General features: G+C 40.6%; 1 protein-coding gene across 2 annotated transcripts in view; it reads right to left on the reverse strand.

The window, feature by feature from the left end:
- The window catches only part of THADA (THADA, armadillo repeat containing), a 328,090-nt gene that overhangs the window by 175,670 nt on the left and 138,413 nt on the right, over positions 1-14,007 (reverse strand). For both annotated transcript variants that reach the window (XM_013967596.2, XM_013967597.2), the window contains exons 28-29: positions 12,199-12,288; positions 10,853-10,984 (exon numbers count right to left, since the gene is read on the reverse strand). In XM_013967596.2, coding sequence (XP_013823050.2) covers positions 10,853-10,984; positions 12,199-12,288 — 222 coding nt within the window. The remainder of the gene's footprint in view (positions 1-10,852; positions 10,985-12,198; positions 12,289-14,007) is intronic.

Consider the following 14,007-nt stretch of genomic DNA (forward strand, 5'->3'; position numbering starts at 1 on the left):
AAAGTCCCTCCGATGGCACACTGAATTCCTGTGTTCTTTTCTTTTTGTGCTACTAGGGAAAGCCTCCTGAATTGCTCCAACCCACTGGTGCTCCCCTCTTGCTTATAGGCCCTCAATCCTTCGTGTACCTGCCACATAGTTAAGTGTTTCATAGGCTTCCCAGCTGGCCCAGTGGTAAAGAATCTGCCTGCTAATGCAGGAGACTCAGGGGACAGGGGTTCCTGGATCAGGAAGATCCCCTGGAAAGGGGAATGGCTGCCCACTTCAGTATTCTTGCCTGGAGAATTCCATGGACAGAGGTGCCTAGTGGGCAACAGTCCATGGGGGTCACAAAGAGTCAGACATGACTGAGCACGCACGCATGCACGTGCTCACACACAGACACACGCAGTACAGCAGGTCAGGTTCACAAGCGTGGGTTTTATCTCACTAGCTAGATCTTGAGTTGTTGAAGAATGAAGACCTTTTTCCTCTTCTTTGCATCTTACCCAGGACCTCATGCTAGCTAGGTATACCATGGATGTTTAACAACTACCTGGTTAATCTATTAACTGATTGGGTTCTAAGTTTGAGAGTGAATGGCATCAATAGGCCATGGATTATCATCATTGTCAGAAATTTCACCTAAGAATGAGGCTGTTTGCAGATCAAATCACTTGTTCTAACACGACCTGAACTGGCCTGTTGAAGTAACAGATAATGCTGTAGAAAAGCTGGTCCTTACAAGTTTTGTTTTTCTAGCTTGCTTTGTCAATGCATTCCACAAGAGGTGAACTCCTCATTCCTTTTGCTCAAAAACATATTTAAAAAATGGTCTTAAAGAGATCTGGCACCAGAGAGAGAAGCTGGCCAGGCCCCTCTCTAGGAACTGAGAGATAAAAATCGGTGACAGATGACAGAGTATCTTTTTATGCCAGAACTCTCTGCAAAAGGGCCACACAATACAGAAAATATGATTTCATTCCACACACTGAACCTCAGCTACCCCTGGGTGGAATCTGGAAATTCAGAAGGCCATGAGCAAAAAAAAAAAAAAAAAAAAAAACACCAAAATCCCTCCAAATCAAGCACTAGCTAGGCAGGGCCATGGTCAAAAGGAGACCAAGTAGATAGCTGCCCAAACTGGGATTTCACCAGCAACAGGAAACCACCTTCCAACTCTGCTTTTAGGTCCTCCCTTATGTAACGCTCCACATTCCATTACCTAGATTCACTGCTTTAACTCAAAACGTATGTCTGTGTAATACAACATACAGCCTCAAGGAAGGCAACGACTGGGGTCACTTACACGTCTGTGTGAAAGGAGACAGTGGGCACAAGTCTGGCTTACAGGCAAAGGGGAGCATGAGCCCTCAAGAAAGCCCTGAGTGGACAGACATCTGCCCCTCGACAGTCCTGCTCAAAGCCTGGTCTGGAGTCACATCACTGAAACCAGAATCAGGGTTTCTACACATTAATGGGATGGCAGGTGCCTTTTTTCACCAGACCATTGTTAACAGATCAGGATGGTACAGGGAAAACTCCTAACCTTTAATCCCGTCCTCTAAGGTTCATGGAATTTAGCAGTAAGAATACACAGAAAAACTGTACAAAAAAGATCTTCACGACCCAGATAATCACGATGGTGTGATCACTCACCTAGAGCCAGACATCCTGGAATGCGAAGTCAAGTGGGCCTTAGGAAGCATCACTATGAACAAAGCTAGTGGAGGTGATGGCATTCCAGCTGGGCTATTTCAAATCCTGAAAGATGATGCTGTGAAAGTGCTCACTCAATATGCCAGCAAATTTGGAAAACTCAGCAGTGGCCACAGGACTGGAAAAGGTCAGTTTTCATTCCAATCCCAAAGAAAGGCAATGCCAAAGAATGCTCAAACTATTGCACAATTGCACTCATCTCACACACTAGTGAAGTAATGCTCAAAATTCTCTAAGCAAGGCTTCAGCAATACGTGAACTGTGAAATTCCAGATGTTCAAGCTGGTTTTAGAAAAGGCAGAGGAACCAGAGTTCAAATTGCCAACATCCGATCAATCATCGAAAAAGCAACAGAGTTCAAAAAAAACACCTATTTCTGCTTCATTGACTATGTCAAAGCCTTTGACTGTGTGGATCACAATAAACTGTGGAAAATTCTGAAAGAGATGAGAATACCAGACCACCTGTCTTGCCTCTTGAGAAACCTAAATGCAGGTCAGGAAGCAACAGTTAGAACTGGACATGGAATGACAGACTGGTTCCAAATTGGGAAAGGAGTACACCAAGGCTGTATACTGTCACCTTGCTTATTTAACTTATATGCAGAGTATATCATGAGAAACGCTGGGCTGGAAGAAGCACAAGCTGGAATCAAGATTGCCGGGAGAAATATCAATAACCTCAGATATGCAGATGACACCACCCTTATGGCAGAAAGTGAAGAGGAACTAAAAAGCCTCTTGATGAAAGTGAAAGAGGAGAGTGAAAAAGTTGACTTAAAGCTCAGCATTCAGAAAACAAAGATCATAATGATATCTGGTCCCATTACTTCATGGGAAATAGATGGGGAAACAGTGGAAACAGTGTCAGACTTTGTTTTTTGGGGCTCCAAAATCACTGCAGATGGTGATTGCAGCCATGAAATTAAAAGATGCTTACTCCTTGGAAGGAAAGTTATGAACAACCTAGATGGCATATTAAAAAGCAGAGACATTACTTTGCCAACAAAGATCCGCCTAGTCAAGGCTATGGTGTTTCCAGTAGTCATATATGGATGTGAGAGTTGGACTGTGAAGAAGGCTGAGCGCCAAAGAACTGATGCCTTTGAACTGTGATGTTGGAGAAGACTCTTGAGAGTCCTTTGGACTGCAAGGAGATCCAACCAGTCCATCCTAAAGATCAGTCCTGGGTGTTCATGGAAGGACTGATGCTGAAGCTGAAACTCCAATACTTTGGCCACCTCATGCGAAGAATTGACTCATTGGAAAAGACCCTGATGCTGGGAGGGATTGGGGGCAGGAGGAGAAGGGGATGACAGAGGATGAGATGGCTGGATGGCATCACTGACTTGATGGACATGAGTTTGAGTTAACTCCAGGAGTTGGTGATGGACAGGGAGGCCTGGCGTGTTGCAATTCATGGGGTCGCAAAGAGTTGGGCACGACTGAGCGAATGAACTGAACTGAACTGAAGGGAGGGGTGGAGTCCCGAACCTCTAGGCTGGCCAGCAGGAGGAAATGCTATAGTAACAGAACCCGAAAGCCCTTACTCTCAATATTTTTACTAGTAATCGGCTAGGATCTGCAACTTCCTTATTTTCAGCCATTTCAATCTGAAGAAGATTATTCAGGAAATTTGAACAATAAAGAGTTATCTATTTTAATCACTCTTCAGAAAAGTATCTCTGACTTTTCTTAAAGACTCAGATGTTCCTTGTACTTGTCAGAAAACAAATGTGGCTTAGGTCAGCATCTGGAATGGAGAAAAATATACAACCACATACACAAAAAAAGATAATTAAATTAATAAGGAATCCTTTTCAGACATAACATCCCATAGGCCAAAAAAAATGTTTTCAGAACTATCCAGAACAAAGTTATAGAAGTGACTTAGAAGCTAAATTAATTGGATTAACTGCTGGAGGGCACTATTCAGGAGACCACCATGACCCGTGGGCCATGCCAAGAATGACACCCCAACTGGTTGATGGAAGAACCCATGGATAAAAAACGTACAAATAAAAAATATGTTGCAGGTTTAAAGGCAGGTTTATCATTTCACTGCACATTTAGAATCTACAGCTGGGTTGTTCAGCTGTTCTGAAATAAATAAGACACCTCAAAAAGATGCCTTGCTGGTTATCCACCCCAACCTCGGATGCATTGCAGAAATCCTTTCAAAATACACACAACATGTGATCAGTTTTCCTAGAGGACTTTCAATGACCAGCTCAGTCTTATGGAAATCTGCTGGTTCTCTTGACGCAGAATGCAAACTTTCACAAAATTCTTCCTTCTATTAAAGTCTGAAATCCGTCTCCTACTTTCCCATTGTCAGCACAAAACAGAAATTATGTGCCTTCTGCCACATGGTGGCCTCTCAGCTACACAAAGGCCATTACCATGTTGCCTCTAACTAGTCTTCTCCAGTCTAACTATTTCCAGATGTTTTGGCTTCCTTCTCATCTTGGTCACCCTCCTCTGGATAAATATTAGTTTATCAGTGACCCTCCCAAAATGGGAAGCCCAGAGCACAGTAACATTATAGCAGAATGATGTGGGTTTAGTCTAACCAGAAGAGTTCGGGGGACTACAGCCGTCACTACCTAGAAGTAGCAACTGTGTTATATGCTTCCTCAGGGCTCACTAGGAAAACCCAATCCCCAAGATTTTTTCATAAAAGCTGCTATGAAGCCAAGAGCTCTCATTCTATATATGTGTAATTTTGACTTAAAAAAAAAAATCAGAACCTGAAACGGATCTCTATTAAATGTTATCTTAATAGTCTCAGCCCATCAAACCAGTTTTCCAAGGCTACTGTGAAATCAGATTTTTCAACTATGATTTTGATACCAGATACATCCAATAAAAAACCATGCCTAGAGAATAACACGACAACCAATTGCCCAAAACCCAGCTTAAGAACACGTCACAAACAAAACAAACTTCTAGTATAACTTCCTTAATTTCATCCCCTCCCTTCCATGCTTCATAAAGGCAACAGCTACGAGCCTGAATTTGTTTGTCACTCCTATGCTAAAAGACTGTTTTAAATTTGAGTCCATCACCAATTATATTTGTTGTATGAAAACCTAATAAGCACACAGTCTAGTCTGTCTTCATTTTAAGTAATTCAAATGCTGAATAAAGCAGCACTGTCCTCATCTATCAGACTCGTAATCCCATCAAAACAATGAGGTGACTCAGGCATGACTAATTGTTTGGGAATCCTTACTAGCTCTCAGCAAATAAAGTATGAAGTACTTGCAAGTCGTACATCAGATGATCCAGTCTGAAACAACCAATATCAACACAAGTGTTTGGTCACTGATAAAAATATGCCTTTCTCTCTCTTCTGAAATCTTTCTGCAAGCTTGGAGGATAACATTCTCATTCCACACATCCCCCGGATTATTGACTTGGTTCTAGGCTAACCTGTACCCAAAGCTATAAGTTATCTGGGTCCATGGGTTTGCCTTTATCCAGAAGAGACAGTATTCTTTTTCTGTTACCTCACCTACATCTGGCTTCAGGGCCTTCCTTCCAGTTTACTGGTAGAGACAAAAGTAAAGCGGGAGTTAAAAAAAAAATCTGTCCTCTTTCTATCACCACTATACTATCAACCCCTTCCTCTCTCTAGAATTTTTCTTAAGAAGCAAACTAAGGGGCTTTTACCTGCTATTTTACAGTCAGGGTTGTCCCCATTTTACAGACTGACAGCCTGAAGCACTTAGGGGCCCCCTATTCACCCCACGTTAATCTGGGAGGCTTTCTTCTGCACGTTTTGGCTTGTGTACAATTCTTCAACCTCCCTCTCCTCTTGCCAATCCAGGCTCCTCTCATTTCACTCTAAAGCCTACAGCAGGGTAGCTGCAAGGTGGGCCTCCAGATCTCTTGACTGGACAGCAGTCATGGAGGAGGAGTTCAGAGTCCAGGCAGGTCTCAAGTCATAGGCTTACAAGGCCAAGGGAGACCATGACTGGTTTGATGCCTGGGTTGGGAAGATCCCATGGAGGAAGGCGTGGCACCCCACTCCACTATTCTTGCCTGGAGAATCCTGTGCACAGAGGAGCCTGGCGGGCTACAGCCCACAGCGTCACCAAGAGTCAGACACGACTGAAGGGAATGGGCACACAGCACAGTGTCCTTAAGTTGACAGAAAAGGAAACCGAGAGTCAGAGAGGGAAAGTCAAGACAAAAGCAAATGTCAGAGCTCCCATTAGAACACAAGATTCCTCAAGGGTAAGGACAAACCCCAAAACGGGCTGAGCCTCCTTTCCACATAACCAGTAACCAGTGGGATATAAAATGTGGCTCCAATATTGTAGGACTAGGAGTCCCGTAAGTACTTCATCGATACACAGATCCGCTAAGACACAAAATGTCTCGTATCGAAGTTTCATTTTGGGGTTAATAATTCAGTCTCTGAGACATCAAACTGGGGCTAGGCAGAAAAAGGTACCAAAAAGGAAAAACAAACCCACAAAATCCACAGCTGCTTCTCCATGGAAAGAGATTACAATTTATTTGGAGGGAATAAGCATTGAGCATATAAATTACAATAAAATACAATGATGATGAATAACAAGAGAAGAGGTTTAAATTAATGGTAGAGCTATTCAGGGGGAGAGAGGATTAGGAGCCAGGGGAGAGAGGATTAGGAACCAGGGTAGAGAGAAAGGGAGGTGGGTATGTCTTCTTTCCCAGCAGTGTCTCAGCAGCCTTCTGTCTCATTTCTCTCTCTATAAAGCAAAACCTGCCTTCTACTTATCTACAAGGATTCTGGGAAGACATAACAGATAGATGTACAGCCTCGGAGGAAAGTTCCTAGTATTATAATCACAAATAAAGGTGGAAGCCACCTATGGTCTACTGTAAAAACCCCAACTCTGTACTATGGCAAATAAGATCTTTCAACTTTATAACATGGGTAAGAAGTAAAGTGATAATCCTTGCATTATGCAACTTTCAAGGAAAAGAAAACAAGAGTCACTGTTATTTCCCAATATCACTGGCTTAAGAGGCCTACATCTTAGTTTTTGTACTCCCAACCCCTCCTTTCTAAGACTGGTACAGTGAAAAAAGGTTCCATGAAATATTTTTTAAATACATAAGATGCATATTTTTCCACTTTTGTTTTGGTTGTTGACTAGATGTTTTAATATCGCAACTAAAAAAATTTCCACTGCATAGGTTGCTATGGGTGATTTCCACTGCCACGTGTTTAATTAAGATTGTATGGTTATTTGTACCTCAAAATTTTTCAGAAAAAGAAAAGCAGATTTCACTGAAATTTTACCTTAAGTGAAAAATGATTGAAACAAGTTGGGGGAAGAATATACTGAAAGTCATTTGCCATGAAAATAAGTCAAAAAGGGGAGGGTGGGAGATCCTTTTAAAAGCATCCCAGAGCAAATAGAAGGCAATGGAGGTATTTCTCCCACTGGAGATTAGTGCAATGAGTCTCATGCTGAGACCTCAGTTCTCTGCAACAGAAGGCACTTTCTACCTCACACACACAGGTGCCACACTGGTCCAGGGAGGGTACAGAGCCTTGTTCAAGAGTCACAGCTAGTGAATAGTGGCAGTGCTTAGTAAGAACCAAGTCTCTTGAGTCCAGGGCCTTGGTTCTGTTCAGGACGCCATGCTCTATCATCTAGGTTTGGGGCATATTTGGTTTCCTACTGCTCATTGATTCAAACTCGAAACTTGCTTGTGAAATTCCAAGGCGTATATCCAGAGATATTTTGGTCTCTAGAAAGCCCCAGACAAGTTGGCTCAAACGAACTGTATTCAGGGAGCTAGTTGGGATCCCTTTTAAAGCAGGAGTCACTCTGCTCTTGTGGATTCTGAACTAAAGGGTGAATGGCCTTAAGTTGAAGTTATCATCTTTGCATGGAAAAGATCTGGATCCAGCACACCATTGGGACATAAAATATACTGGATTCTTTTTTTTAAAGAAAACCTTGTGAACAAGACACTGGAATTAACATGATCATTTCTGATCCAAGATGATGCAACAACTCATAGCTGCACACGCTTCGCACAACTGCGGAAGAGCCAAACCAGAAATTTCTAAGATTTAAGTTAACAGACACATAAGCTTAGATTCCCAAATGTGGAATGAGGGACAAAGACACAAGTAATACAAACACCTCATAGAGAGGAAGTAAATGGCAGGTAAGTAAATGTGAATTCAAAGGGAAATAAAAAGTTGTCATTCGAACTTTTAATCTTCTCATTGTACAACTGATTCATTTTAGCACAGTTACAGCAACCTTTGTAATATTTCCACTAGCTGAAAAAATTTCTCTTCAGCTTAACTCAGAGTATCTGAGAGCCTGATAAGATCTCTTCCAAGAACGTGAATTAATATTAGCAATGCAACAGAAATAAAACACTGCCCATCCACTTGTGTGCATACAGCCACCTATGTGGCTTATCCTAAGTCAACGCAGCCCAATCTCTACCATGATTAGAACCACAAATACCACCTGGACTGGCTTTCTGATCAATCTTTCACTTTCTTCATGAATAATTTTCTCAGAAGTAATTTATCAATAAATCAAATGTGTTCAGTTTTACCAAATTCACTATTTTTTAAAAATCTGTTTATAGTTCATCTCCCCAATGGGATGTGAACATTTTAGAGTAGTACAAGGTTGTCCCGGCAGTAGGTTGATGAAACTGAAAACTGGGTTTTCTAACTTTAAAATTGGGATCTTCTCACTATCTTTTATCCTGGGCCATAGATGGACCCATTACCCCAAGCAATGATCCCACAGATGCGAGTCTGAGAGAAAGGTTGCCCCCAAGCAAGCCACCGCCACCCCTGGCAGAGTGAGGTCAGAAACAGATCGCACTGCTAGCGGGGCATAACTTCCACACTGTGACTTCAGCCTGCACTGAGATTTACTGACTGGATGTAGGCTCCGAACGGCTCCTAGTTGCATAAATTTCAGGGCCCTTGGACCTACTCAGTGTAGCTACAACTCTGTACTATATACAAAAGGGAGCTGGATGTTTTGCTGTAATTGAAAGAGAATACCCTTCACTCTTGATAAGCCCTGCAGTCTGGGTTTCATCTTCTAACTCTATAACTGCCTCGCTCTCTGAACCTCAGTTTCCTCAACAGGTAAAGAGGGGTGTAACACTTTCTCTCAGTGTCTCTATATGAAAAATGCCCAGTTCGGTGCCCAGCCAACAGTGGAGGCTCCTCAAAGGTTGGTCTACTCCTTACTGACTTCTCTGCTCAGAATACTTTCTTGCTGTTCTCTGCATTCCTGGATCAAAAGCTACTTCTAATAAACCTCCTGAATAGTCTAACCAAGTTCCAAGTATGACCCTACTACTGTACAGTTTATTAAAATCATCTCTTTCTGTGTGGTTCTGATCTTGTTTAAGTTCTCAAATTGAATCTTGCTACTCAAAGTGTGACTGGCAGGCCAGCAGCATCAATATTGCCTGGAAGTTTGTGGGAAATGCAGAAACTCAGGTCCCACCCCAGGCCTACTTAATCACAATTTATGAGACCCCCACCTCAAGTGATATGTTTACATTTCAAAGTGCTCTGAATATAGGTGTAGTAGCATAAGCATTCTGTTTATACGTAAACTAATAAATAACAGGAAGGATACTTTCAAAGTAGTAACTTCTGGTTTCTAGGATGTAACACATGTCAGACTGACTGATGATAAGCTTCCACAAACTAAATGTTTTCAACACAGGATGATGAAGTTCTAAAGCCTATCTTTGTTTTTAATATACACTGCCATTCTATATATGGGCCTCCCCCCACCATCAACTTTCTGAAATATTTTTTAGCTCTTTCCAGTTATATGTGAAAGTACAATTTTTAAATGCTCCTGAAAGTAAAATTTATGACCCAAATTCCTCAAATGAATCACCAAATGCTGGATATGGGAGGCTGGTAACTCTGTGTATCAGGAAACAAAAACCAATCTGAGTGAGTCATCTCTGTGATCAAAGATAACACAGCCACAGCCAGGGCTTGGTGCAAACAAATGGCTACAGCAATCACACACCAGAATCTCGTGTTTAATGGTTTCTCACATTAAAGTGCATCAGTCAGCTCTGTGAAACCAGGAAGTGGAACCCAGGACACCACATAAATAACAAGTACACTCTCTTGAGTTGGTTAAATTTTATCCTTCTGCTCTAAATCTATTTCAATTTTTTGGCAGATATACAAAAATGAAGATGCTGTTTTGTCAAGAGGGAAGCAAAAAGGTAAAAAGGTAACTAAGATGATAGGACTTCAGAAATATCTCATAAGCAAACTTCAGTACTTTTCAGAGGCCTATTTGTTGAGGCCTTTGATCCAAAAACAAAAAGGGTGATCAGAAGCTGGCAAATGTCATCACACTGAGTGTAAACTATAATAGTTTCCATCTCACTGCATATTAATTTTGAATGGGCTTTTATGTTATCTACATATCAAGAAACATTTACCTTTATGTTTTTACACTCTATCAATGGAAATATATGTTTATTTAGCAGTAAGAGAGTACATATGGTTAAAAAAAAAAGGAAAGTAGCAGCTGGCAAGTGCCTCAAAACAAATGAAAAGAGGATGTGGTAATAGGCTATAGAAGTAGAAATGCCTATTATCATTTGATTCCATGTATATTCTTTATGCATGCTTTTTCTCAGACACTCCAAGCTTTAAAGAGGAGATGAGTGGGAAGTAAACGCATGCTACACAGCATTGCCATTTAGATGCTACCCCTTGAAACTACCCTCCAACTCCAGAGTGAAGAGCCAGGTGTCCCCTTAAGTCCAGGGATAGGGGTGTGCGCCAGAATCGAGCCTGCCCTGTGCTGACCAGGCTCCACACAGGGATAAGGCTATATTTATCAAAAGGGGGTATCTCCTATCAACACCACATGCCCATTAGCAGGCAGGACTCCCAAGGAACACTTCTTAAACAGTAGACAGGAGCTCCTAAACCCGTAATCTGAAAAAACTGGAGGCCAGTTGGAGGCAACGGCAGTAATTTCAGGCCCCCACCTTCACAAGGACCCTCCCAACGGTAAAAAAAAAACCTAAAAACAATAATTTCTGAAATAGAAACAGGACTAAATAGCCCCATACAGCCCATGCCACTCCCATTATTTGCATGCAGCATACACTACCTCATAATGAAGGGAATAAAAGGTGCCATGCTGAGAGCAGAACAGGTGCCATCCATGGGGGAAGGGTAGAGTCTCCCCAACACCAAAAGTAAGAGAAACATGCTGGGATGTCGGTTTAGTTCTCCCGTATCACTGAAAAAAAAAAGTATTGTACATAAAAGGTTTAACACTTGAGGCGGAGCACTGTCTTCAAACATTTTTCTCATTAAATAATTGCATATTGAGTTGGCCAAAAAGTATGTTTGGGTTTTTCATACCATCTTATGGAAAACTTGAAGGAACTTTTTGGCCAACCCAATATACAAAGTAAGACTCTATGATCAGGGATAATTGTCCTTTTTTGCATGTCTTTCCTCCACTTACTTCATATCTTCTTACTGTGCAAATAAGGAAGAACTACTGGCAAAGCTGCAGACTGGGCTTTTGCACACGATTCTCTTCTCAAAGCGTATTATTTGATAATTAGAGTTTTCTGTTTTGATTTGAGCTGTTCCGACAGTAGAGAGATGCCTGTTCCAGAGTATGAAATGTGAAACTTTCAACATCCAAATGTACTTAAGAAAGCGTGAACAGTCGCTTACCAGGGCCAGAAAAGCCTGTCTGCACAAATTACTAATGTGAGGAAATGTATCATAAACAGAAGTAAAAATTCATTGATGCGATTTTATTTTCTCATTACAGACGATTGGTATAAATCCAGGCCGAGTACAAAAACTGCTGAAAGAATAAAATGGCCCATGCTCTAAGATGTCCACACTAACAATTCCACTACCAGACACAGATTGTGATGGAAAGGACAACAGTGAACTTTGTTTTTAATTTGCCCTGATTAGAGTGGAAGCCCTCTTATTGGCTTTATTTTGTGTTTCCAGGGCTGTTGGCCATCTTCACTCAAGTAGAACAGTATCATTTCTGACCATACATGACCAGGTGAGTCAGCTGCAATACACCAGTGATTAAAAAAAAAAAATGACAGGTGTGTGTTAAAGCAAACTCAATGTGTAAACACACAGGCTCTCAAATGTAAGGGGAGGAAAATGATTCTTAGAAGAAATCACACTATGCTTCTAAAAATCCTATAAAATTCCTATAAAACATCAAAAACTTTAAAAACAGGATTTGTAAAAATGTAAAATAAAATCTAAAAACCTGATTTTATACAACGTTTCAGGTACAAATCTGCTACAGAGCATCAGGCAATGCAATGTAATAAAGAAGCAGGTTTTTTTTTTTTAATATCCATGTATGTTACAAGGAAAGAGCTGATTAAAAACTGCTGCCTGGAGGGAAAAATCTCAAAGTAATTCACATCCTTGATTCTACTTTGGCCCACCCTATTCTCTTACCTGTCCACAGTATTGGCCACGGTTTCCAACTGTTTGAGAAGAAAGGGATAGAGTTCAGGGAAACGAGAGAAAAATTCGCTCCCTGTCATTCTGTGGAGGTAGAAAAGGAGATAAATTATTATCATTTATTTCCTCTGAATTGATAAAGCCTTTTTATTTATTTTTTTTAAAGAACATCAACTAAGATCAGTTATTTGAATATTTAATGAAATAAAGTTAAGAACAAAACTTCAAATCTGAAGAATTTAATTCTTTCGGATTCTGGAAATGCTCTTAACACAACGAAGTTTACCTCAAAATTTAAGATTACATATACTTAGAGGTCTTTAATATTAAATTCTGACAGGGAAGAAATGTGCAATTTGTGAAAATGCCAAATTTCCACAATTGATTTGGACCATGAATATGATCAGCACCTGGTTGACTGAGACTGATTCAGCTTCAGTAATAAGCACAATGTAAAACAAGGTTTCTCCACGTTGGCATCAGTGACATTTTGGATGAGATAGCTCCTTGTTGTGGGGGCTATCCTGTGCAGTGTAGAAGGTTTAGCAGCCTCCATAGCTTCTACTGCCAGTAGCACAACAGCCCTCCCCACACCAACTGACAACCAAAGATATCTTTGGACATTGCCAAATGCACCCTGAGAGGAAAAGAAAAGTTCCCAGTTGAGACCCACTGACTGGAGCATGATCATCAGAAGACATGGCGTGTAAGGTTCTGGAGCATCAATTTGCGAGGATTATCTTCTCCCTCTTTACAAACCCTGCTCCCTGCACTCTGACAAGATTCCGGGAATAATTCTTCCAACTGTACAATCGACAAAAAAGCCCAAGCTAAATATGGCACTTGGTTAAACACTGTGTCTCCAAAACTACGAAGGAACTGCTCTGAAGGGGTGACATTCATATTCCCAACCTGCCCCTTTTATCAACTCGAGATACATTCTCCTATTAATAAAGACCCAAATACCATTTTTCAAAAACTGAAGCATATTTTACACACAGTGAAATGCTCAGATCTTAAGTATACCATTTGGTCAATTTTCATAAATGCATACACTCACATAATCCACCTCTGTGAAGCCTGAGGAGATTTCCATCATTCTAGAAAGTTCTCTTTCACCCCTTTTCCAGTCAGCTCTGAATCCCCAAAGCAACCACGATTTGATTTCTATCAACACAATTTGGTTTTGTCTATGCTAGAATTTCATATAAATGTAATAATGCATTACTTTACTTTTTGGGTCTGCCTTTTTTCCACTCGGCATAAAACTTATGATATTCATTCATGTTATTCAATGTATCAATAGATTGATTCTTTTTGTTGCTTTGCATGAATATACAAGTCTGTTTACCCATTCTTCTCTTGACAGACATGGACTGTTTCCATTTGTTGGCTTTCACGAATAAAGCTGCTATGAATATTCTTGGACAAGGTTTTTTGTGGACATATATTTTAATTTTTCTTAGATAAATATCTGAGAATAAAACTGAAGTTTAATATTTTAGAAAACTGATGGTTTTCCAAAATAATTATAACATTTTATGCTCTCAACAACAATAAGCAAGCATTTTAGTAGGTCTAAATCCTTTTCAGCATTTCCTGTTGTCTTCTTTTTTCCATTTTAGCCATTCTCATGACTCTGGAGAAGAGTGATTACTTCTATTTATTGCATACTTAAAAAAAATTTATCACAATATAATTGCTTTACAATCTTCTGTTAGGTTTTGCTGTAAAGTGAATCAGTTACAAGTATACCTATATTCCCTCTTTTTTAGATTTTCTTCCAACTTAGGTCACCAAAGA

Source organism: Capra hircus, chromosome 11 (genome assembly GCF_001704415.2).
Source record: "Capra hircus breed San Clemente chromosome 11, ASM170441v1, whole genome shotgun sequence".
In the NCBI taxonomy this organism is placed as follows: Eukaryota; Metazoa; Chordata; class Mammalia; order Artiodactyla; family Bovidae; genus Capra; species Capra hircus.